Genomic DNA, 25,160 nt, shown 5'->3' with positions numbered 1-25,160 from the left:
ACAGGCAGGACTGATTGCTGTACAAATGTGCTGGGCTATTTTGATTAATTAAACAAACAAACAAAAACAAACCAAGCCCCCTGGGGGCATCTCTGGAAACATCCCTGCGAATCTAAAACCCACCAAAGGTAGAGGTCTCAGAAGTACAGGGTGAATCTGACTCACGCAAATGAACGAGCTCCAGTCAGTTTGGGAAAAGCAGTGGGTTCACTGGCAGTCTTTAACCTACTCCCTCCTATGCTCCTAATTCTTGATTTTGTCTCACTCACCTGCACCAGAAGGAACTAACTCGAACTTCCGTGGTGGTCCACGTGACTGGGGAAAGTGAAGGTGCTGTGGTCCAGGTAAAGCTGAACAAGATGCTCTGAGGGGCACAGAACGGGGCTCAGTGAAGACCCACTGCACTGCCACTCGCTGCTTTTGAGCGGTCCGTTCTGGCTGGAGCAGATGCGTTCTCCCCTCGGCTTGCTTCTGCCAGCAGCCTCTCTGGCATTATGTGATGTTGATGGGGAATCCATGAGGTCAGGAAGGTGAACTTATTGTCACGGTCCCTTTGGCTTCTGTGAATGGCTGCTGACTTTCCAATGTGCTTTTATTCCCATTTGCTGTCACAGAGCCACAAAGGAATTCTGAGACAGGAATACCATTTTGTTATCCCAAGCCTCCATTTCCACTGCAAAATGAAGTAAAAAAGGATTTGAATTTAGAAGGTTTGGGTTCCTGATCGGTTTATGAACTTTGAAGGGCAATTCTGTCCTCTCGGGGCCCATGATTAGTCCGCTGGAGAACGGAAGTCAGGCCAGCAGAGGCTCTCAGGGCTCTTTCCGCTCCGAGTTCATATTACTGAGGGTCCCACTGGAACAGAGCCACACCCAAGATACAAGACTCTTTTGTTCTTCATTCCTGGGACATAAAGGCAGCACTCAGACATGCCCAGGGGAGCAGATACCCATTAGCATGTTAGAACTGCACCCCTTTTCCAAGGAACCAGACTCTCCTAGTCCCAACGGACTTAAAAGTGCTGAGTTGGTCAAGAGGCGTCCCACTGCCCTATTTTTTGAGGACATATTTATCTATTAGGATGCGACCTAACCCTTTTAGATAAGGAAACTAACCTCTTAGTGGGCCTCCCATGTGGCTCAGTGGTAAAGAATTCGCCTGCCAATGCAAGAGATGCGGGCTTGATCGAGTCGGGAAGATTCCCTGGAGAAGGAAGCAGCAACCCACTCCAGTATTCTTGCCGGGGAAATCCCATGGATAGAGAAGCTTGGTGGGCTACATACAGTTCATGGGGTTGCAGTCGGACACAACTAAGCATGCAAAACCTCTTGGCAACATGTACAAAGTTTAGATCCACAACCCAGGAGTTGTAGAAGGTGTCTGGTCTTGGGTCACTGGTCTGGATTTTAGGGCTTTATAACAGAAGTATGACCAAGGGAAAAAAAAAAACACCTTACTACAATGCCAGAGAGGGGTTGACGCTAGCGTAAAAGGGATGAGAAGTTCTGGTGAAAGGTAGGAATAATGCTAAGCCCCTTGCTTCTCCTTAGCTGACTCCGTATTTCCATACCTGTGGCAACGACTGCATCCGACAAAGAGCAACCGTGGTGCGGTGCCCACAAACGGGAGTCTCTCCTCAGGATCATGGTAGGTGCCCAGCACAGAGCCCCAGGACAGGAAGGACCCCAACCCTACCCCATTCAGAATGCAACAGGCTGGGGGTGTAGTGGGAGAGTGAGAGAGGGTCCCAGCCTGTGAGTGCTGAACAGGGTGCAGGGAAGACAGCAGTTCTGTGCCCAACAGCTACAATATGAATAGGAATGAGGCTTCATTTATGAGATCAAGATCCTGACCAAGCAGGACACACAGAAGAAGGGAAAGAAAAAAAAATCAGTGGTGCAAAATAGATGTTCAGAATGCTCCAAGGGTCTGCTGAAAAACGTCAGGGGGGTAAAAGGACTGAGTGTATGAAGGAACATGCATTTCATTGTGTTTTGACTTTCTTATCTGTCTCAGTGGCCCAGGGCCAGCTGTTACTGTAACTCGACACGGCCACACAGACATTTGGATAACAAATTAGGAATAGTGGCACCGAGAGACATACCTTGTTGGTGCCTGAGAGCAGCCTGTTCTGGAGAATGTCTCTCTGGATTTAATGATGTTAGTTCTTTCAAATTAAATGCTTCCGGAACTAGCCCGGCATAGGGTCAAAAGTTGGAAGGTGCTGTTTTTAGAAACCCAGCCTCCTGACAATCCTGCTGTGTGGGCACAGTGCCGACGGATTCCTGAGCACTTTCACACGCTGGAGCTTAACTGACTCTCAGCATTCCTGTGACCGGGTGGCATTACCCTCACATTTGTCAGTCTGACAGAACAGCCTTTATAGATGCCCTCTATGCATTATATGAAGTAACTGCACCCGGAATAACATTAATTCATCAAAGTACAAAAAAAAAAACAAAAACAAAACTGAATGTAAACTCTGGTTACCACAGTGAAAATGTGGAGTAAAAGGCCAAAGTGCTTTTGAAGGACCACTCCTAAACTCTTGGGCCCCCTCTCCTTTTTGAGCATGTAGTGAAAGACCTGGACACTCTATTAAAAAAATACTGATCTGCAGAGATCTACTGACCGTTGGCTTTGAAGGAACCCAAACTTGTCTACAAAGTGTCAAATAAAAATCTTAGTCTTCAAATAAGAAAGAAATCTGGTTGTGTGCTGCTAAAGATAAGTGAGTTCTGTTCTCCCCAGAGAGAAGTGTGCTGGGTGGCTGGCTGCCTCTCCTCCTGTCCGCTCTCCTTGTGGCCACATGGGTGCTGGTGGCTGGCATCTATCTGATCTGGAGGCACGGTAAGGGTTACGATTCAGCTCTTTATAAAGAATGACGCTGATTTTTTTCTTTTAAAGGCGCTTCCTCCAGAGGCAATCACATTTTGGCATCAGAATAGAGTTAGACAACATTTATTTAATACCTTAGAGCTCTCCTAAAGACTGATCATACCTGCAAGGGTAAAGCAAAGGTTGGGACTCAGGATCTGCACTCACCTTTTTAAGTCACCCTTTTTCTTTAAATCACTGAAGCATCTACAAAGACTGAAATGGTCCAAAGATAGCTAGTAACAAATTGCCCCTTACTCGAAACAGCTACTCTATGCTAGTTCCTGCCTTTTTAAAATAAATTCTTCCAAAAGGCATAAGACAAACACTGTGGCAAGAATACACAGAACTATACAAAAAAGATCTTCATGACCCAGATAACCACAATGGTGTGATCACTCACCTAGAGCCAGACATCTTGGAGTGTGAAGTCAAGTGGGCCTTAGGAAGCATACAACGAACAAAGCTAGTGGAGGTCACACAATTCTAGCTAAGCTATTTCAAATCCTAAAAGATGATGTTGTGAAAGTGCTGCACTCAGTATGCCAGCAAATTTGGAAAACTCGGCAGTGGCCACAGGACTGGAAAAGGTCCGTTTTCATTACAATCCCAAAGAAGGGCAATGCCAAAGAATGTTCAAACTACCGCACAACTGTATTCATTTCACATGCTAGCAAAGTAATACTCAAAGTTCTCCTAGCGAGGCTTTAACAGTATACGAACCTAGAACTTCCAGATGTTCAAGGTGGATTTAGAAAAGGCAGAGGAACCAGAGATCAAATTGCTGACATCCATTGGATCACAGAAAAAGCAAGAGAATTCCAGAAAAAACATCTGCTTCATTGACTATGCTAAATCCTTTGACTCTGTGGATCACAACAAACTGGAAAATTCTTACAGAGATGGGAATACCAGATGACCATACCTGCCTCCTGTGAAACCTGTATGCAGGTCAAGAAGCAACAGTTAGAACTGGATATGGAACAACAGACTGGTTCCAATTTGGGAAAGGAGTACATCAAGGCTGTATATTGTCACCCTGATTGTTTAACTTATATGCAGAGTACATCATGTGAAATGCCAGGCTGGATGAGTGCAAGCTGCAATCAAGATCACTGGAAGAAATATCAATAACCTCAGATATGCAGATAACATCTTATGGCAGAAAGTGAAGAACTAAAGAGCTTCTTGATGAAAGTGAAAGAGAACAGCGAAAAAGCTGGCTTAAAACTCAACATTTAAAAATGAAGATCATGGCATCTGGTCCCATCACTTCATAGCAAAGAGATGGGGAAACAATGGAAACAGTGACAGACTTTCTTTTCTTGGGCTCCAAAATAAATGCAGATGGTGACTGCGGCCATGAAATTAAGATGCTTGCTCCTTAGAAGAAAAGCAGTAACAAACCTGCTGCTGGTTAAGTCGCTTCAGTCATGTCCGACTCTGTGCGACCCCATAGACGGCAGCCCACCAGGCTCCCCCGTCCCTGGGATTCTCCAGGCAAGAACACTGGAGTGGGTTGCCATTTCCTTCTCCAATGCATGAAAGTGAAAAGTGAAAGTGAAGTCGCTCAGTCGTGTCCAACTCTTTGAGACCCCGTGGACTGCAGCCCACCAGGCTCCTCCGTCCATGCAAAAAGCAGAGACATTACTTTGCTGACAAACTTTGCTGACTCATTTGAAAAGACCCTGATGCTGGGACAAACGTATAGTCAAAGCTATGGTTTTTCCAGTAGTCATGTAAGGATGTCAAAATTGGACCATAAAGAAGGGTAAGCACCAAAGAATTGATGCTTTTGAACTGTGGTGTTGGAGAAGACTCTTGAGAGTCCCTTGGACTGCAAGGAGATCCAACCAGTCCATCCTAAAGGAAATCAGTCCTGAATATTCATTGGAAGGACTGATGCTGAAGCTGAAGCTCCAATACTTTGGCCACCTGATGGGAAGAGCTGACTCATTTGAAAAGACCCTGATGCTGGGAAAGATTGAAGGCGGGAGGAGAAGGGGATGACAGAGGATGAGATGGTTGGATGGCAACACTGACTCAATTGACATGAGTTTGAGCAAACTCCAGAGGTTGGTTATCGGCAGGGAAGCCTGGCATGCTGCAGTCCATGGGGGTAGCAAAGAATTGGACATGATTGAGTGACTGAACAAGGATCTTGCCAACCCCAAAACACTTAACACCTGAATGAGAAATCAGAGTATCAGTATTTATAAAGATAAACTGCTAGGGGGAGGCCCACTGATAACCTCTGCTTTCCCCTCCCCTCCACACATAGACATGGAAATGCAGCCTTTGAGTTGTTTGTGATGTTACAGATAGAACAAGATTAATCCCGTGTTCTTTCTTAGGTAAGCAAGCTGTATCGAACTCTGACCTTAGAAATACTTGTATTAATGGGAATTGTTTGACCTGTATCTATTCATTACAGTAGTTTCACACCTAGCTTCCATTCTGTAGCATGTAGAGGACAGAATTCCAGTTGAGTTCCAGCTGAAATGAGCTACCACTTAACCTTATGTAACTGTGAAGAAACCCTACCATCTACAGGTAGAAGATGGAACTACTACTGAGTTGACCCAACTCAAAACATGATGTGAAAGGGCAGAGGTCAGCTGTCCTTTTTATGTTTGGCACTGAAAATCCTACAGTTACAACCACCCACCTGAAACAGAGTACTTTGAACCTAAATAGTTTCTGTGAATTTATCTGAAAAGGGATGGGCTTGATCAAGAGGACTAACTCAGTGACAGAGACTTAGAAAATGAATCTTTTGCAGCATCTTCAAGGTTTGAGTACTGGTATATTTCAGGTGATCTGTACGAAAGGAACTTTAGGGATATTTTCCTCTCTGGCAGTAGTAACACCTCTGATGCTCAGCCAGTGTGCCCTAGCAAGGGGTCATTTATCTGCCATGGTTTCGACTGATGTGAAAGCCTGCTATTTGCTGTGCAGAGATGACATAATGCTTCTCTCCCCCACAGAAAGGATCAAGAAGACTTCCTTCTCAACTACCACACTACTGCCCTCTCTTAAGGTTCTTGTGGTTTACCCTTCTGAAATATGCTTCCATCACACAGTTTGTTACTTCACTGAATTTCTTCAAAACCGCTGCAGAAGTGAAGTCATCCTTGAAAAGTGGCAGAAAAAGAAAATAGCCGAGATGGGTCCCGTGCAGTGGCTCACCACTCAGAAGCAAGCAGCGGACAAGGTCATTTTCCTTCTTTCCAATGATAACACCATGTGTGATGGTACCTGTGACAAGAAGGAGGGCGGCCCCTGTGAGAACTCCCAAGACCTGTTCCACCTCGCCTTTAACCTCTTCTGCAGTGATCTGAGAAGCCAGACTCATCTGCGCAAGTATGTGGTGGTCTACTTCAGAGAGGGTGACATCAAAGACAGCTACAGCGCGCTCAGTGTCTGCCCCACGTACCGCCTCACGAAGGACGCTACAGATTTCTGTGCAGAGCTTCTCCATGCCAAGCAGCATGTGTCGGCGGGGAGAAGGTCACGCGCCCGTCACTACAGCTGCCTCTCCCTGTAGCCCAACCACGAAGCAGGAGACCCTAAAGCCTTCTGACCCCTCCAATCACAGGGAAAAAAGTGTCTGTGAGAATCTGAAGTTTACCATATAGGCTACTTGCAGGGAGGATTACAGGTGAACCTTGAACAGCCCAAGGGTGCTGACCCCTCTGCAGCTGAAAATCCAGGGAGAACTTCACAGTCCAATCTGTTTCCATGGTTCAACCATCTGCAGATGTGCAGTGCATTACTTACTGAAAAAACTGCACGTTAAGTGTATCTGCCCAGTTCAGACTTACATTGTTCAAGAGTCAAGCATATGTATATCTGCTTGAGCAAAAGGAATAGGGAGGATTTACAACAGGATAATTTACAAAGGAATACATACACCTTCATCTATTCATGAAATGTTATACCAATAAAATTGTTATAAATATTACTAAAGACTGTGGCATTAAAGAACGGGAACTAAATTTATAACTATAAAGCTCAATTTCTTATCTAAAAATCAGGAACACTTATACTGTAAAATTATAACCACTGTGATACTCAGTAATAAAGCATTTCCCACCTGAACATCCAGTCCTGAATAGGGCATGCCCTGCAGAGCAGGTAGAACTGTTTAGCTCTGTAACTAAGTTTAATTAACGAATGCCAAAGCTGAGAGTCCTCACTAGTTCAATAACTTCTTAGGTGAAAAGCCCTCTATAACACACAAAAATCTTTATAACAAACATAGGGAGTAACAGGCTGTGCCGATCTTCACTGACCATATGCCCTACTGTGTGTGGAAACACTTCCATACCTGGTATTTTAATAGGACCCTCCCTCTGAACCAGATGAACTAGCTTCATGTCCTACCTGACTCTTGGGCAGGGGATTTTTAACATCAACAAAATATATCACTTACAGAGCTGAAGTCTACCTTTGCCCAAAGTTACCCATTAGAACTGTCAGAATTCAGAGTTTATTGATTATTACATAACGTTTCATGTTCAAAACAAAAATAATTCCTAAGTTAGCCCTCCTGAAGTAATTAATTTTTTATAAATGAGTTTAATTACACTGTTTTACTTAAGTAAGAAAAACAGAATCTACCTGGGCATTACAGAACATAGAGATGGGTGGCATTTTAAGTCTTCCAAATTTTTTTACTTTTCTCAAAGCATCTTTTCCTTAATGCAGAAGTCACCAAAAGTTGGTTATATTAGCATTTGTATTTTTCTAGGAAAGCCTGTCTCTTTCACACAGTGCAAGACTGCATCTGCTCTAGAATGTGGATCAGTTTCAGGTGGATGACTGTTAAAATGTTTCTGTAGAGTATCCCTAAAGGGCCATGCCACTCCTCTGATACATGTCTTGCTGCTGCTGCTGCTAAGTCACTTCAGTCGTGCCCAACTCTGTGCGACCCCATAGAGGGCAGCCCACCAGGCTCCCCTGTCCCTGGGATTCTCCAGGCAAGAACACTGGAGTGAGTTGCCATTTCCTTCTCCAGTGCATGAAAGTGAAAAGTGAAAGTGAATTCGCTCAGTCGTGTCTGACTGTTAGCAACCCCGTGGACTGCAGCCCACCAGGCTCCTCTGTCCATGGGATTTTCCAGGCAAGAGTACTGGAGTGGGGTGCCATTGCCTTCTCCAGATACATGTCTTACGAAGACCAAAATAAAGAAGCATAGAGTGTACAGCTTCACAAGCAAATAATTAGTAATGCCTGAGGCAATACAGTTAATGTGGTAAAGCTCACTTACTTGTTGTGTTCAGTTTGCGTGGTGCTTTTAAGTGCTGATAATAAAAAATGGACATGACCTATGTCAAAACATGGACCAGAAACCAACTTCCTCTGAATCAACCTCTACCAGTTTTAAGAGCAAATTGCTATTATGTGAAAAGCTATTATAAACAGAATTCATTATGCTTTTAGAACTAGGTAGCTAGTATTGTGTTGAAACAACCCAGAAACATAAAATCATAAGTGTATAAACTTAATTAAAAACTAAAAAAAAAAATAAAAAAGAGCATATAGTTTTCAGATTGAAGGCAAGCATCCCAAAGAAGAGAAGCAAGTTAAAATTCTGTTACACTGGCAGGCTCTTCTTTGTTTCCAACCTACTGAGCACACACTCAAGATAATCCTATTTATTTAAAATACTCTAGTATTTCTCCATGTCCTAAACTTCCAGCCATCCTTTTTTTGGCCCCAGTGTTTACGGGGTCTTACTTCCCTGACCAAGGATCGAGCCTTGATCACATGCGCTGAGGCCTAACCAGTGGACCGCCAGGGAAGGCTCCCAACCACGCCTGTTTCTATATTCCACTTGCCTGTCTCTTACCCTCACCTACTTTTCCTTCTGCCAGTCCCACCCCCAGCCCCAGTTCTGGAGAGCACACTGAACAAGAATTACTCGGAGAGCTTTCACTTTGCTTTTCAGGTAAAGGACGACTGGGGAGCTAATGATTAATTTAGTAATTATGACAGGTACCTGGTCTAGATTATATATAACCCATTTCTATTTGGCTTTAGGAAGAAAATGAGTTTGCCTTTTCTATTTCTGTTCTGGTCAAATAATGACTGGTTTCCTTTCCCAAGCCCACCCCAGATCATGTGGGTAACAAAAGCCAACCAGCCCAATCTTAAATCTTTGCTTCTGGAAATCTAGACCTGAATGGGCCCCGCCATTTTTTGTAATCCAAGAGGAAATTGTAAAAATGAAACAAAACAACAAAAACACCTTTTTTTTTCCCTAAGGAATTTTAGCAGCATATGCAAGTCATGACATACATCTATGCTATACAAGAGGGAAAACGTGGAACCAGACACATCTCACAATTCAGGGCCACAGTCACACACCCACCCTCATGGGTACCTGAGACTGCCTAACACTCAGAAGTCAACCTAATGGAAGGGCTCACCACCCGAGAACCACTCTACTGCAGCAATGGACATCACCGGGAGTCTGAGACCCCCGAGGAAGAGCAGGAAAATTCACCACGGAAGACTAAGTTCATATTTATTCTCAAATGTCCTGACTACAAAAGCAGCTATTTTTTTACACCAATGTAATGTGTTCAACAAGAAAAAGTTAAGATTCATTTATTTTCATGAAACTTAAACGCACCTAAGTCAATAAATTATACTAAGTCTTTTATACCACAAGGTTTGTGCTGGTCTCCAACAGCGACTTTTCTGTCCATTTCACCACACAAAAGCAGCTCGCTCTCGTAGCATGCGAACGCCAAAGCGCTGCCACTCTCTCTGATAAATCCACAGTTCCTGTGTGGTATCCAAACAAGCCAACACTGCCCCCCCTTTCCAGGCAATCAGCCGGGGATCCATGTCCTAGAGAAGAAATGACAAAGATAGTTCAATGAAAATGGACAAGATATACTTAATCATTTACTGGAATTTAGGGGCAGACTCATGCAGGACCTATGAACTAACCACAGACATTTTCTATTTCAGTTCACAAGAAAATTTTTCGGTTTTTATTACTGAAGATGCTATTATTCACTATTTCTTATTATTCCACTAATAGTCCCTATGCTGCTGCTACCGCTAAGTCACTTCAGTCGTGTCCGACTCTGTGTGACCCCATAGACGGCAGCCCACCAGGCTCCCCTGTCCCTGGGATTCTCCAGGCAAGAACACTGGAGTGGGTTGCCATTTCCTTCTCCAATGCATGAAAGTGAAAAGCAAAAGTGAAGTCACTCAGTCGTGCCCGACTCTTAGCGACCCCATGAACTGCAGCCTACCAGACTCCTCCATCCATGGGATTTTCCAGGCAAGAGTACTGGAGTGGGGGGCCATTGCCTTCTCCGAATAGTCCCTATAGGCCGGACCATTTCTAAGGAAATAACTTATTTTGAAATTTGAGTGGAATAAATATATCCCATAACCTCTACCTCTGAAAGAAAATTAAACAGAAATATTCCCTGGAATTTTCAGTGAGAATGATAAAATATAGACACAATCTGTTTCTAAATTGCTGTGTTTATGGTTTCCATGACAGTTCAAACCAAAAAGATCCTTGAAGATCACCTGGTCTAGGGACCAGCAGGAGATTCTCAATATGAACGAGATGAAAATGACCTGTTCTAGTTGACAGTGTGAGTACAGTCAGTCTTCTCCTTGCCCACCCCATCCTTTGACAAAGTCAGAAGTTGGTCATGCTACTCTGGAGAACACAGCAGGGACTGAAAGCCAGTAATCCAGTCCCTGCGTCCAGAGCTCCTTCCACCACATCTGTGTGACCTGCTGAAAGTAATTTTTCTACTTGCCCCAAGCCCTCGAGAACGCCCCCAACACAGCCTCATGCCTCCCAGGATTTTCTCTGTCCACATACAACTACAAATAATGCTGTTTCACCGGAAAAGAGTCTGACCTGCACCATGTACAACATACCTTGGGCCTTGTGATCACATCTACATTTTCAATAATTCGCCTGAACGAAGGTGGCATTTTATTGAGAATTCTGTGCTGCAGAAATTCTTGGGCTTTATGAAACATCAAACCACCTCCCACCACCAGGATGGAGCTGTACATCTTCTTTTTGGTTTCATCAGATGCTGAAAAGACAGTGAAATCCCTTTCACGCTTTTTCTCTGTATCTACCACCACCCTATGCCAAGCCACCATCATCTATCGGTAATGGCAGGAGCCCCTCAAAGCGCTCTCCCCCATCTGTCTTCGACAATGCTACAATGCAGCCAGAGGAACCTTGCAAAGCTCAAAACGTGAGCAAGTTGCTGTCCCCACACATGCCCCGCCCCCAACCCTGCTACTAGCAGGATCAGGACCTCAACCTCTAAGGGGGCTACAAAGTCCAGTGTGCTGTGTACCCACACGTCCCACAGCCTCACTCTGCTTCCCAGTCACACTGGCCTGTACCCAGGCTGCTGCTTCTACCTAGAATGCCTTTATGTGGTGATTTGACTTGTTTTGGCCTTTGTTACTTGGTTCTATGTTCAACAAGGCCAGGAATCAGATTCTAATACCTGACAATGGTGGCACAAAGTAGGTCCTCCATAGTTTTTGAATGAACATGCTGCAAGATAAAACTACACCCTAGCCTGAACCCTGGAACTGCTCGCTCCCGGCTCCCCAGATATGCTTACAACAGCAGTCTATGCTATGGAGGATGGCTTTATCCAGGCCCAGGGCTTTCCCTTCAAACAACGAGATGGCAGTCTTCCTGGACATCAGTGCGGTGAGAGCTTCCTCAGAATCATTGCCAGCCATCAAACAGTCTCCCTGGGAGGGTCCCAGATCCACCTCCTGGGAATGCAGTCTTTCTGGAAGGTCAGAGGACTGGCCACGAAGGTCCCCTTCGAATCCAATGGGTTTGGATGCAGACTTCCGGTCAGCAGTAGCTTTTGCAGACTTTAATTCAATCAAAAGGAGAGTCGAATGGATGGTCCGACTATGACAGTGGTCAGTGTTCTCCAGCTGGATGTCCCCTCCCCACCCCCCTGCGGGACTCTCTATAAAACAAAGGCCTGTCCCTGTGCCGCAGACAGGAAACACCCCACAGCATGCAACCTAGCACCTAGTCCCCGCCCTCGGATCACTGGGTGGGGTGGTACAGAAGATGAGGACATGCTAACAAACCAAGGCAATGCCAGGCTGGCCGGGCAGACCACAGGACTTTCCGAATATTGGTGGGATTTTAAGACTGAAATGTTGATGAACTATTCCCCCCTGAGCTTTTGAGTATAGTTATTTCAGTGGCATTCTTGGGCCAGTGGTTGTCATGGGTCCTCATTTTCAGACCTTATCTAAGCAATCTCATGCTCAGTTTTGGGACAGGAACAAAGTCCAGAGAAGGTTTACAGCCCTCTTCTCTCCATCATGAGCTGCTGTTTCACTGGCAGGTAACAGCTTTAATTTGTGCCCCTGCAGCAGACATCCTACAACTAGGATTGGCTCTGGACAAAGGAATTCAGTTCCTTGCCTGTGCCTACCCACCTTTCATGTGATAATTTAAAAATAGGTCAGAAAAAAAATAGGTGAGATTTTACTGAAACTACTACTGGAAAAATATTCAAAAGAGGAAAAGTTCAGAAATAATACACACCAAAGGGAAGCATCATCATTAAATTAACTTTCACATGTATGGAGTAGTAGTCTGAAAATAGATGTTTGCTGAACAAAGAAATCTCCCATCTGGATTTTAAATGTAGACTTCATCTATGGTCCTAAAATTAGCATCAGCTTTAGCATACTGTCATTGCAACGATCCATGAAGTGTGGGCAAACCTCTCTCAGGCACAAAACTATCTCCTCTCACCCTGAATTACCACAGACCTGTTCCTGCTTGCTCTGCGTGGCCAGCAGGTACTGTTCATCGTGAGGATCCTCAGGGTCACCCTGGGATCTGTGCTGTAAAGTTGTCATTTTCTGTCCAACGATTCCAAAAGTTGCTGGATAAAACAAAGCCATTGGAGCCTGTGCAGGGAAGGAAAAGAATGACCAATCAAGGCTACTGCCTCCTGAAAAAACTGACCCGTTAAACAAACTGTGTTCTTCCAAAAACAAAACTGGCAGGTCAGATCCTGTAAGTCAGATTGAGTGAGCATTCTCTTTTGGAAGGAGCATTATTTCCTCAGTGTGTAATGGGCTTCATCATCAAACTGAATGGGTGATAATACACCTGAGAGAGAAGTCTCAAACTGAATGCAAAGTAAGTGCCTAGTCAACTACTTTGTAATTTCCTAGAATGGTGCCTCTCTCTAAATAGCAATTCCTCACACAGCGCCTAATTAAAAAGATGGCTCAGATCTCTTCTGATCTATACTCTATCAGTGGTTTAAATGTTGGGCTAGCAGCTAATTTACACCCAGTTGGCATTCTGACTTCATGAAGTTTCCAGCAAATACACATTCTCTCAGTCTGACTGTACTTGGCTGCCTTTCTTTCTACCCATGGGAAATACACACCCATATGTTACCTGGAGTTTTTCATCTCCCAATCGAAACTGGTAAAGAAGGGCAGGGGAATCTGGATGTCGAATCTGAAACTCATGGTCCTGAAGCCCAGAGATGTCCTGAATCCGGGGAAAGATGCTGTCAGTCAATCAGGAAAAGTGCACACAAACTCTACAAATGACAAGCCTCTCTGTGGTCTAAATCTCACCCACGAAAGGGTTGCCCTACAACTTTGTACCACTTCCACTGGAACTTAAAAAACAGGACTTCAACTGTACCTTGTTTCTCTTTCAACATTTCTGAAATTGCCACCACCTGATTTCTGGTTTCTTTCATTATCAATATATACAAATACAAACAATGTCCAAACCAACAAGCAAATTCCCTCAATAACTGGGAAATGTTACCCTGTTCTACATTTCTCAAAAAAATTTTTACTCAGAATTTTATTACTCAAACAAGGTTTCTTAAAAAGTCTAAAACGAACAGTATAAAAAGGCAGCAATTCATATACAGCAATGATTAAATGCTGACTGTTCACAATAGTAAGAAAGTACTTCAAATGATACCATTTTATTAACTGTCTGTAACTATGTATTTACCTGCTACTGTTCATTACATCTAAAGGTTAATCTTTATCCTTAGAATGATCATAGGTCCTAAGAAGAGAGAAATCTACTCTCTTAAAAAAAACTAGCTGTGTTTTCCTGAGTATGAGATACTTCTGTATGGGTCTTACCAAAAATCTCTCACTTCTTAAGAGCTTCAGCCTCAAGGTTTAATCAACTTGGGTTGAATGGGTAGCACAGTACTGTTAATGTTTTAATTATCCTTAAATATCTTCAATTTTCCCTGAAAACAAAAATAATCAGCAATTTTGATTTTGCTCCCACCTGATCCAAATGACAAAAAGTTTCTTTAAGGTGCTGCAGAAGAAGGCAATCCATTTTATTTGTTAACTGGCATTCTCTGTAAGGGAAACCAGCTCGCTGCATCAGCCAGTAAAAGCATCTTGACACATCAGATCCACCATATGCCAGACAGAGCCTGGAGTTAAGAGAAAAGGGCAGCTAAAAAGATGCAAAAGGTGTTCCAAAAACTCAATTAGGCACAGCGAAACAGTAAGTTTCAAGAAATGTTGTAAGGATAAGTTAAAGAATGAAAGGGCAGAATGGATGTAAGGGAGAGAGAAGGAAACTAGAAAAAACCAGTGGTGAGCATCAAGAAGTGAAAAATGATACTTGCAAAAAAATCCAAGAGACAGAATACACATTAAGTCCAGCTCATTGCCAAGTCCATATGTATAGCATATGAGAGCTGTTTGGCTATCTATGCTTACCGGCATATAGAGACGACAGGGAATAACATCGTAAGACAAATCTCTCTTGTGGGAGAAAAACTCTGAGGCTACTAGCCACTAACTGAACATTTCTACCATCTGGAGGGATCACTGCTGTGCCATTTCAGTGGTAGAAGACCTGGGGTCCAGTGTTCTCTCTATACTTCAAGAAGCAATGGCATTAAGTAATACAAATGGAGGGGCTCAAACAACTCAATCAGGGTTTGAGAATGCACTGTAACCTAGGAGGTAACAGCTTAACTTTTCTCAAGGACTGCTTAAACCCTCTTTTAAGTTTGCTTCTATGCCTTAGAAGTCAAAACTACCTATGTGAGTGACAGGAAGAATAAAATCAGCCTGAAGAAGCCATCCTGGAAGCACAAAACGCTGCAGAGAACTGGTTATCTGCACTACCTGGTATGCTCACCTGTGCTGGGCTTGTCTCAGATAAGCAAGCTGCAAACCTGCTCGGGCTAGTTTCTTTATTAATTCTTCTGTCAGTGATAATGTAATGAAGGGACTGGACCACCACCAAGTTACTCTTCACTCATGAAAAATAACCTGACAAGAAAAGCAAATACTCAGGAGACCCTGGTGGCCTAGTGGGTATAATTCTGAGCTTTCACTGTGGTGGCCTAGGTTCAATCCCTGGTCGGGGAACTGAGATCCTGCAAGCTATGCAGTGTGGCCAAAAAAAAAGAGAGAGAAAAGCAAATACTTAAAATGCTAGCTAGACAATTTAGACCTAAAAACCTACTGTCTCCTAAATGACTTGCCTATATAAAGCTTTGCTGTGAGTGTGACTGCCACACCAGTGAGAGACACAGAGCTAACATACACACTTCTCCTATGGGAAAGCACACAGCACACACTAGGGCTTCCATGAACTCAATGATGTGAGCTCACACTGCTGTTGTTTTTAGTTCTTAAGTCGTGTCCCAACTCGCTGCGGTCCCATAGCCTGTAGCCTGCCAGGCTCCTCTGTCCATGGCATTCCCCAGGTGAGAAAACTAGAGCGGGTTGCCATTTCCTTTACCAGGGGATCTTCCTGACCCAGGAACTGAACCTGTGTCTCCTGCATTGGCAGGGAGGTTCTTTACCACTGAGCTACCCAGGAAGCCTGGGCTCATATCAGAGGGTTCCAACGGAACCAGTTTATAGCCTTGTTATAGCCTAGAATCACCAGTATATAGCCTTGTTCAAATTTGTACTTCCACAATCTCGCTGGCTTCATAAAAAAAATGTGAATATATAATTCCTAGGCATCAGAGGCTTCCCTGATGGCTCAGAGGTCAAAAAGTGTCTGCCCACAATGCGGGAGACCTGGGTTCGATCCCTGGGTTGGGAAGATCCCCTGGAGAAGGAAATAGCAACCCACTCCAGTATTCTTGCCTGGAGAATCACATGGACAGAGGAGCCTGGTGGGCTACATATAATTCCTAAAAAAAACTTCTAACTCAAGATGCTTTTAGTTGAATAGGCTGTAAAGGAAGAAGCAGCAGAGAATACCTCCTCCCAAGCTCCTCACCGAGTGTTCCGATGAGAGACTCCATCCTCCACACAGCACACGCTTGTCTTCTGGTCTCCGACGTCTACAACACATGTGCTGCTCAAGCCACTTCCGAAGGTGGCGCACACAGACTCCTGATGGACCACAATCCCTGAAAGACAAAAGGCAGAGGGGTGATCAGCTGGGGAGCAGGGAAGACCCTGTAACAGATATCTAATTAAAGTCTAGGAACCCCCAGGCAAGCATCACTGACCCTCCCAGAATAAGCATTTCAGTCAAGCAGTGAATTAAATCAACTGTGTCAGGAAAAAACAAAACAATCTCATTTCAGGCAGGTTTCCCTGGAATAACAGACATACCTGAAAAACCCATCTTCATTAGGATCATATTCACTAATTCTTTCACATGCTGTTTATTATAGATATCAGGAATTAACAAGATACATCTATAATACTAAAAAGAACAACAAAGGAGAAAAAGATAAAATGGTTAATATTCAAGTCAGGTCAAAACAAATTTCACCACACCTGTCCTCAGAGAGGATTCTCTCTAAAGAAGCAGCAGCAATGGCTAGAGGCCCAAAGTAAAAGCTCAAAGCTCTCTTCTATCTTTTAGGTTTTATATTAAAAAATAGTTGAAGTTTTGTGGACCTTTTTTTCCTTTTGAATTATATAAAACTTGTGAAATGAAAAAATATGACAACTGATATGTCTGAAAAAGGTCCAGAGAGAACGTATAAACACGAGCAAGTTTGCTGATTGCAGAGCAATAGAAATACCAACAACCAAACAAAATGAGGAAAAAAAAGAAAGCACCAGATGGGAATTTAGTGAAGGAAAAAAGGATATTCTTAACACCTTAAAGTGGAGACGGCTTCAAGGACACTGTCTTACAAAGAACGGTGTACTTTTATTGACCAAGAATCTCTAAAGACAATCCAGTAACTGGGAATTTCTGTTTACCTTTAAATCTTTCAGTGGGATTTCCAAGTATTTTTGTATTGCATGAGACCATATTACTTCAATATCTGCCAGAACAGCTGTAAGAGAGCCCCCAGGTCCTGGATGAATATTTAACTGACCTCTTCTGATAGGCCAGTGAATATTATAACAGTCCAAAGGATTAACATACAGGGCCTGGAAACAATGGGGAGATGAATACATTGTTAGAACTCTTCTCTCAGTGTTTCCCAGATTCACATTGAAAAACCAAAGGCCAGAAGTTATCATTAACATTTGCTGACTGTTCTCATGCTGAGAGTGGAGTGTCTAATATCTCAGGAGCCTGTGTGACTATCTGTTTCTCAGGGTAAGATTACAGAATGCTTGGGAACAACCAGAACTGGGTGGCAAAGCACATTAATTTTATAAATAGGACCTCCGTTTTCTTCTTCCATTTCACTGTAAACAAGTCTCCTACCTCTTCTCCCACCAAAAACTCAGGGTGATGAGATGTGTTTGTCCATTTATTTCCAGAGCAGTGATCTAAAATTGCAGGTCGCATCTGCTTGTTGTAGGAACGTGCCTGAAACAAACGAACATCAGAAAATTCTCTGAGTCTATGCAAGAAAAAAAGGGGCTGCCCTCTTCTCCTCTCTCACAGAATAGATACAGTGGCAAATTTTAATAACGAATCCAAGATCAGTGACAAAATAGGGATTGGTCACAAGTGGATTCTCCTGCCCTTTTCCACAACCTTGATTACTCCCATCACGTTAACACTCAGGCTGTGATTCACAGCCAGTCTAAAATGAATATTGCACTCTGCTGAAACTTGAATATAAATTTATATATTTGGTTAACCAAATAGTTCATTTGGTTTTTTCTGTAAGATGGCTCAAGTAGCAGTATAGCTGTCTTTAACTTTATTCAAAACAACTGTTAGATTATGTTGTGATAGCTGTAACATCAGTGTGCATTTAAAACAAAAACTTGTCAAAACGGGTGAATTTTTGTGTAGCCATCTTAATATTGATGATGGGGGGAAAAAAGGGCAACATTTTCTGCATAGTATGCTTTGTTATTTCAAAAAAGGTAAAAATGCAACTGAAATGCAAAGAAAGATATGTACAGTAATATGGAGAAGGTGCTGTGACTTATCAAATGTGTCAAAAGTGGTTTGCAAAGTTTCACACTGGAGATTTCTCACTGGACAATGCTCCCTGGTCCAGTAGACCAGTGAAGTTGACAGTGATCAAACTGAGACATTACTTGAGAATAATCAACATTATACTATGCAAGAGATAGCCAACATACTGAAAATATCCCAATCGAGCAATGAGTAATATTAGTATCAGCTTGGTTATGTTAATTGCTTTGATGTGGGATTGAAAGGGAGTCCTGTATTATGGTCTCCTGGAAAACCAAATGATTCATTCCAACAAGTACTGCTCCCAATTAGACCAACTGAAAGCAGCACTCGTTGAAAAGCATCCAGAATTAGTCAACAGAAAATGCATAATCTTCCATCAGGTTAACGTAAGACCACATGTTTGTCTATATGGAAAAACTACTATAGCTTGGATGGGAATTTCTGATTCATCCACTGTTTTCACCAGACACCGTACCTTTTGATTTCCATTTATTTTATTCACAAAAATTTTAGTGGAAAAAATTTCAGATCCCTGGAAGTCTGAAAAAGGCTTGGAACGGTTCTTGGAACAGTTCTTTGCTCAAAAAGATAAAAAGTTTTGGGAAGACAGAATTATGAAGTTGCCTGAAAAGCAGTAGAAGGCAGTGAAACAAAACAGTGAACACATTGTTCAATAAAGTTCTAGGTAAAAATGAAAAATCTGTCTTTTATTTTTACTTAAAAACTGAAGGAACTTTTTGGACATAGACTCATGTCCATCCCCAGCAGTACTGGTTTATCACACTAAAAGGACAAACGTAGTAAGAATACAGCTTCTCATCAAGATGCTGAAATAATACACTCAAGACTCTCAGGCAAACCAAATTTTCATCAGCTTGACATAAGAAACGCTACCTTACAAACTGGCATGCCTAGACATCTGTAACACCCATTTAGGCATTCTGTAGGTGGTTATAAATGGTTTTCTTTCCTTTTTAAAGAAAATCCCATCTTTAATAATTTGCATAATGAAATAGGGAGAGCACACGAATGGTTATGACATAATAGCACTGGTCAAGGGATGAATCTGAAGAAAGAGCTGAGACCCAACCTGCTCAGGGGACACAGGAATCCGTCTTGTACCATTTGACATCTTTTTAGACCATATTGCTTGATCCACCATTTTAAGGCCATTTTGCCTTTGTTCGTTACTTTCAGGTTTCTGGCAGAAAAGAAACAGTGATGAAGAGCATAAATGATTTAGTGAAAAAGAGAAAGTAACGACAAAATACTAATTTAATCTAGGAAGAGGAAATGCTCTCTCATCAACAAGCGTGTCCTCCACTTATGTCACATATGTTAACCCTAAGAATTCAAAGTAACCTATTTATTATTTATAAAAAAAAAAATCAGAAAAGCACCATCACATAAACCAACTGTTGCAAATATCTATAACCCCTGGTGGTGCAGAAGTTAAAAGCGTCTGCCTGCAATGTGGGAGACCTGGGTTCGATCCCTGGGTTGGGAAGATCCCCTGGAGAAGGAAATGGCAACCCACTCCAGTATTCTTGCCTGGAGAATCCCATGGACGGAGGAGCTTGGTGGGCTACAGTCCACGGGTCACAAAGAGTCGGACACAACTGAGCGACTTCACTTTCACTTTCACTTTCAAGGGACTTCTGACTTAATATCAGAGCATAGCGCACTTTAAACTTACCAAGTATTTCAAGACTCTTCCACATATCGGGACAATTTTTATGCTTACAATTTTATAGCAATATTTTTTCCTACATGTGTTATTTCACTTAGTTAATGAGTATTCAAGTTATTGTGATATTGCAAAGAACATTCCATAAATACTTTTGAAAAGATTATTTTATTTTCTTTCTATTTTTACTCCTGAGATTTAGTCCCTAAGATAGAATTACAAGATCCAAAGGTATAAGTGAGTTTTAAACCCTTACATTGTCAAGTTATAGTTAAGCTTAGAAATGGACTTAAGGATGGTTTGCTAGTTATGCTAGAAAATGAAATCCTAAGGCCTACTATCAGAGTTATAGAAACTGCAAGTTCCTAAAACTACCCTTGATTTAAAGCTTAAAAGTGGATTATAATGTTATATACATATTCAATACCTATCATGAAAAATTTTCCTGTTAATTATCACCTGCAAAATAGGACATTTACTGCATCCTAAGTAAATGACCCCAAGAACATATTATTTTTTGCCTTAAAATTATGATTTAACCTAAGATTATAACAAGTGAGGAATTCAATTTGCTACAGATTGAAAAAATAAGCTCAATATAAACTCTAAATATCTGGAAGAAAAAATACGGCAGCCAGTTAACAGACGCCTGGATGCATCATTTTAAGAAACTGACAATTCTGTATCCTCCACTAAAAATCAGCTTCTTCAATACCCAATTCTTCCTGATGGGTTATAAAAATTAATTTTCTTTTGTTACAATTATTTCTATACAATTTAAAATTCCTAGCTTTAATAAAAAAATTATATTTGTAACCCTGAACAATGTCATTATTTTAAGATATATTAAAGCTATGAAGATGTTGTTCGAGATGACGCCATACACTGAGTATCTAAGCCCTCCCAAGGCGACAACCTTGGGCTTTCTCTCCAGGTCCTACATTTTGTGTGTGTGTGCTGTTTTTTTTGTCCACACAGTGTGACTTGTGGGATCTTAGTTCCCTGACCAGGGGCTGACCTTGGCCCCTTGGCAGCAAAAGCAGTCTTGACCCCTGGACTGCCAGGGAACCCCCTCCAGGTCCTCATCCTGACTTACGTTTAGCCCCTCTCTCAGCAGCCAGCTGTCCTTGTACAGTGGCTGCCCCTGTTGCTTGTGTCTTCGTGCAATGACGTGAGGAATGCTGGCAGGAAGTGTGTCTGTGGCTCGACCAATCCTCAGAGTTGTGGAACCTGGATGTATGACAACAATGAAGTTGCTCTGGATTTGCTGTAAATATAAAACAAAGGAGTGTGACTTTAGAAAATAATATAGATGGTAACAGACTCAAAGAAGCTAGCTTCCTATAATGACTATCAAACTCATTTTGTATCTGTGTTTTGAGGATCTGACTCATGGCACAAAGGTCAACAAATCTTTGCTTAAATGAATGAAATACAAGGAAATGGCAACCCACTCCAGTACTCTTGCCTGGAGAATCCCATGGACAGAGAAGCCTGGTAGGCTACAGTCCACGGGGTCACAAAGGGTCGGACACGACTGAGCATCTTCACTTCAAGCACCCAGTGCAAATCAAGCTATGATTTGAAGGTGTTTCTGTGCCAAGCACTACAGGTACAGTGCTGACAAGGACAAAGTCCCAGCCACTAGAGAACTTTCCATTTACTAAAGAAGACAGTTAAATAAGGAATAAGAGTGTGGGGAATACTATGACTCGTCAAGTGCTGGGTTCCCTAAATCCGAACACCTAAAGATCCTTGTTTAAAAAACAAATAAAAAGACCCTAAGGCTTCACTACAAACTTTCTGATTCAGAATCTCCTGGGAGAGACAGCCTAGGAATCTGCAATTTACAAATGCTCCTGAGGTAATCAGTATCATCGCTCAGCTGTGACAACATTGGTTGAGTAGGTGAGGGAAGAAATGTAGTATTAGAACAGAATCACTGTTTTCTAATGCTGGAAAGTAAGGCTCAATACAGGAACCACTTTCGAGAATGAGCATAAACTGTATTTTGGTCACTGTTTTTTAAACGCTTTACCCTTACTGACTCTGTGCTATTTACCTGATCTGGTAAGAGTTTGGAGTTAAAAGGCCAGAGTTCACAATTCTATCCTCGTATGTCTGCCTTTCACCACCCGTTCTTGGGAGACAGTCAACAAGGACTGACAAGGAGCACAAATCAAGACAGTGGGCTTTTAGAGCCATAATTCTCAATGGAGAAGAATATAACCTGAGTGACCGGGGAACCGTTACCATGGAAACACGCTGAGGGACTCAGTGGGGGACTCAGAGAGAGTCCTTCTGACAAATGGATGCCTCCGCTGAGAATGGCCTTTCCAGCACGACTCCGCAGCCAGCACCTACTCCGTTCCACCCGTTGGCCTCAGTTGTGTCTTCCTGGCCTGCCCTCTTTCGAAACATTTCTGTAACTTGTTGATAAGATACAGTTCAGAACCTCCAAGACCAGGACCCTGCTTATTTCTCTAGCTTTACTCTAGAACTCCTTCCTTCTAAGTCTCTGTGGTCTTCCGAATCCAGATTTCTCCTGATTTCTCAGCTTACAGTGCTGACCTTCAGGCCTGCACAAAGGCACTTCCCTTTGTCTGCAATGTTCTTTCTCCCTTTTAAATCTTACTCTTCCCTTCAGGTCTTAAGTTAAATGTCCTTAGACCAGGTGTGTTTGTCCTGCTGTAATAAAATCTTATGGCACCCCTCCTTTTCATGACACTTGTCATTCTTACAATGATTTACTGATTGCTCTCCCAGAAGACAAAACCTTCATGTAAGAGGGGACTGTTACTGTCTCGTTCACTACTCTATGCCCAGTGCATGGCACAGAGGTCATCTGTTGAATGGTGATGGCACCATTCTCACAAGGCCTGGTGCTATGCAGCAGACTCCTCGAGCTTCTGTGTGTTATGGCAGACAACATATACCTAGGCGACTGAGTTAAACCAACAAGGCTGCCTGCCATCTGGGACAGGGTGGTGATGGATTAGTTGCTAAGTCGTGTCTGACTCTTCCGCAATCCCATGGATTGTAGTCTCCCAGGCTCCTCTGTCCATGGGGTTTCCCAGGCAAGAATACTGGAGTGGGTTGCCATTTCCTTCTCCAGGGGATCTTCCAGACCCAGGGATCAAACTGGCATCTTCTGCTTGGCAGGCGGATTCTTTACCAATGAGTTATCTGGGAAGCCTGCTCTCGGGGACACCTGTACCCCATCAATGGCACACAGGCTGCAGGACACTGACTGGGAAGCTCTGGGAGTAGTAAATAGTTTTTCAAAGTCTGGACAAGGACTTTTTATTAATTACATATTTATTTTAACATATTAGAGTAACTAGCCAGTGAATCCTACATATCATTTCCTGGACATTATTGCTTAAGAAAAGATTCAGAAGAAAAAAAAAAAAAAAGGGGGCATTCAGCAAATAACAGTAGAGGTGCCACAGAGGATATGGAAAAACCAAAAGGTGCTACATGACCGACTGATGTTAAACAAATATTCCAACAGTGGTTAAGGGCCCAGGCTCTGGATTAACAGATACAGCTTCAAATTCAGACTGTGCCACTTCTTGGCTCTGACTGAAGTTCCTACCTCAGAGAGCTACTATGAGGATTAAAAGAGTTGATCATGCAGCTCGGAGTCTGGCTAGCTCTTCCAAAGTTCCCCTTCAGAAGAGCCCAGGCTCTGCCTTATACCACTCTCATGATGACACCCCTCTTAAGATCTCCATTCTCATTTCTTGCTCTCCTCTTCCCTGATTCCAGATATTCTCACCTCCAACGCTTTCCTAGGCTCTCTTGGCCCAGGTCTCCTCCACAATGTTCTCCTGTCCTCACACTCCCCATGGCTAACTCCTAAATATCCTTTAGGTCTTTGTCTAGGTGTCAGCTGCACAAATAGATGGCGAAAAAAATGGAAAAAGTGACAGACTTTATTTTCTTGGGCTTCAGCATCACTGCAGACGGTGACTGCAGCCATGAAATTAAAAGACGCTTGCTTACTCCTTGGAAGAAAAGCTATGACTAACCTAAAGAGCATGTTAAAAAGCAGAGACATCACTTTTGGTTGGACAACAAAGGTCCATATAGTCAAAGCTATGGTTTTTCCAGTAGTTAGGCATGCATTTGAGAGTTGGACCATAAAGAAAGCTGAGCACTGAAGAATTTATGCTTTTGAACTGTGGTGCTTGAGAAGACTCTTGAGAGTCCCTTGGACTGCCAGATCAAACCAGTCAATCCTAAAGGAAATCAACCCTGAATATTCACTGAAGGCACTGATACTGAAGCTGAAGTTCCAATACTTTGGCCACCTGATGTGAAGGGCCGACTCACTGGAAAAGACCCTGATGCTGGGAAAGACTGAAGAAAGGAGAAGAGGATGACAGAGGAGGAGATGGTTGGATGGCATCACCAACTCAATGCACCTGATTTTGAGCAAACTCCGGGAGACAGGGAAGGACAAGGAGGCCTGGTGTGCTGCAGTCCATGCGGTTGCAAAGAAACGGACACGACTTAGCGAGTAAACAACAATGGTGCTCTGCACTAGCCATCCCACATCAGGCCTTGTTACCGACATCAGGCCTTGTTACCTACTGCCCCAACTCAACTGGAGCTTTCTCCTCCCGCCTCCCCCTCTCCAAGTGGGAGAATCCTAGAGAGTGGGAACTGTCACGGCCCCTACCCACCATCCAGTCGGCTCCCTCAACCTATGACAGTAAAGTGACAGCCCTGTCCTGGTCTCACGGTCCGGAAGGGGCTCGTACAGCAGCTGGTGGGGGGGGACCGGCGGGGACGCAGTGACCGGGCCATCTGCCCAGTGCCCTCGGAGCGAACGGGAAATGACCGCCTTGCGCCACCCACCCGGGTGAGGGCCCGAAGCCTCGGGTCGCTCGCCAGTCTCCTCCCCTCGCCCAGCTCCGCGGGCCCCGCCCGGGCCCGGAAGCCGAGTCCGAGGCCCGACCCCGCCGCCTCACCTCCTGCAGCGACTCCGGCACCAGCGCGGGCACGATAGGTCGCTTCACCCCGCGCTGCTCCTTCTCCTTCTCCCCGCCCTTCTCCTTCCCGTTCTCCGCCTCTCCCTTCTCCGCCTGGGTCATGTCGGCCGCCGACGCCCCTCCAGTCTCTAGCTTCAGTGACGCGACCCGAATGCCAGAAAACTGGTCTCAGCGCAGACGATCCCGCTGCTTACAGACAACGAGGCCGCCA

The 25,160-nt window shown here is 43.5% G+C and overlaps 2 protein-coding genes across 8 annotated transcripts in view; one reads left to right on the top strand and one right to left on the bottom strand.

Moving 5' to 3' along the window:
- IL17RB (interleukin 17 receptor B) overlaps nucleotides 1–6,808 on the top strand; it is a 15,600-nt gene extending 8,792 nt beyond the window's left edge. Inside the window, exons 8-11 of one of the 2 annotated variants that reach the window (XM_068983057.1) lie at nucleotides 279–344; nucleotides 1,551–1,647; nucleotides 2,752–2,850; nucleotides 5,865–6,808. In XM_068983057.1, coding sequence (XP_068839158.1) covers nucleotides 279–344; nucleotides 1,551–1,647; nucleotides 2,752–2,850; nucleotides 5,865–6,424 — 822 coding nt within the window. In that variant the 3' untranslated portion in view covers nucleotides 6,425–6,808. Of the gene's footprint in view, nucleotides 1–270; nucleotides 345–1,550; nucleotides 1,648–2,751; nucleotides 2,851–5,864 lie in introns of both variants that reach the window. The other variant, XM_068983058.1, reaches the window with a different exon arrangement.
- The window catches only part of ACTR8 (actin related protein 8), a 27,613-nt gene extending 2,453 nt beyond the window's left edge, over nucleotides 1–25,160 (bottom strand). The window contains exons 1-16 of one of the 6 annotated variants that reach the window (XR_011145485.1): nucleotides 24,929–25,160; nucleotides 21,046–21,216; nucleotides 19,353–19,463; nucleotides 17,591–17,695; nucleotides 17,134–17,307; nucleotides 16,531–16,624; nucleotides 16,190–16,322; nucleotides 14,216–14,369; nucleotides 13,346–13,441; nucleotides 12,703–12,843; nucleotides 11,514–11,778; nucleotides 10,801–10,964; nucleotides 9,551–9,738; nucleotides 5,933–6,135; nucleotides 1,116–1,203; nucleotides 270–673 (exon numbers count right to left, since the gene is read on the bottom strand). Coding sequence is in view for 2 of the 6 variants with exons in the window: in XM_068983056.1 (XP_068839157.1) it covers nucleotides 9,595–9,738; nucleotides 10,801–10,964; nucleotides 11,514–11,778; nucleotides 12,703–12,843; nucleotides 13,346–13,441; nucleotides 14,216–14,369; nucleotides 16,190–16,322; nucleotides 16,531–16,624; nucleotides 17,134–17,307; nucleotides 17,591–17,695; nucleotides 19,353–19,463; nucleotides 21,046–21,216; nucleotides 24,929–25,051 (1,875 nt within the window). In the remaining 4 variants the exon portion in view is untranslated. Of the gene's footprint in view, nucleotides 1–269; nucleotides 674–1,115; nucleotides 1,204–5,832; nucleotides 6,136–9,436; nucleotides 9,739–10,800; nucleotides 10,965–11,513; nucleotides 11,779–12,702; nucleotides 12,844–13,345; nucleotides 13,442–14,215; nucleotides 14,370–16,189; nucleotides 16,323–16,530; nucleotides 16,625–17,133; nucleotides 17,308–17,590; nucleotides 17,696–19,352; nucleotides 19,464–21,045; nucleotides 21,217–24,640; nucleotides 24,736–24,928 lie in introns of those variants that run through there. The other 5 variants (XR_011145488.1, XR_011145487.1, XR_011145486.1 and 2 more) reach the window with 5 other exon arrangements.

This window comes from Capricornis sumatraensis, chromosome 10 (assembly GCF_032405125.1).
Source record: "Capricornis sumatraensis isolate serow.1 chromosome 10, serow.2, whole genome shotgun sequence".
NCBI lineage: Eukaryota > Metazoa > Chordata > Mammalia > Artiodactyla > Bovidae > Capricornis > Capricornis sumatraensis.
This window is presented reverse-complemented; position numbering and strand designations above follow the sequence as displayed.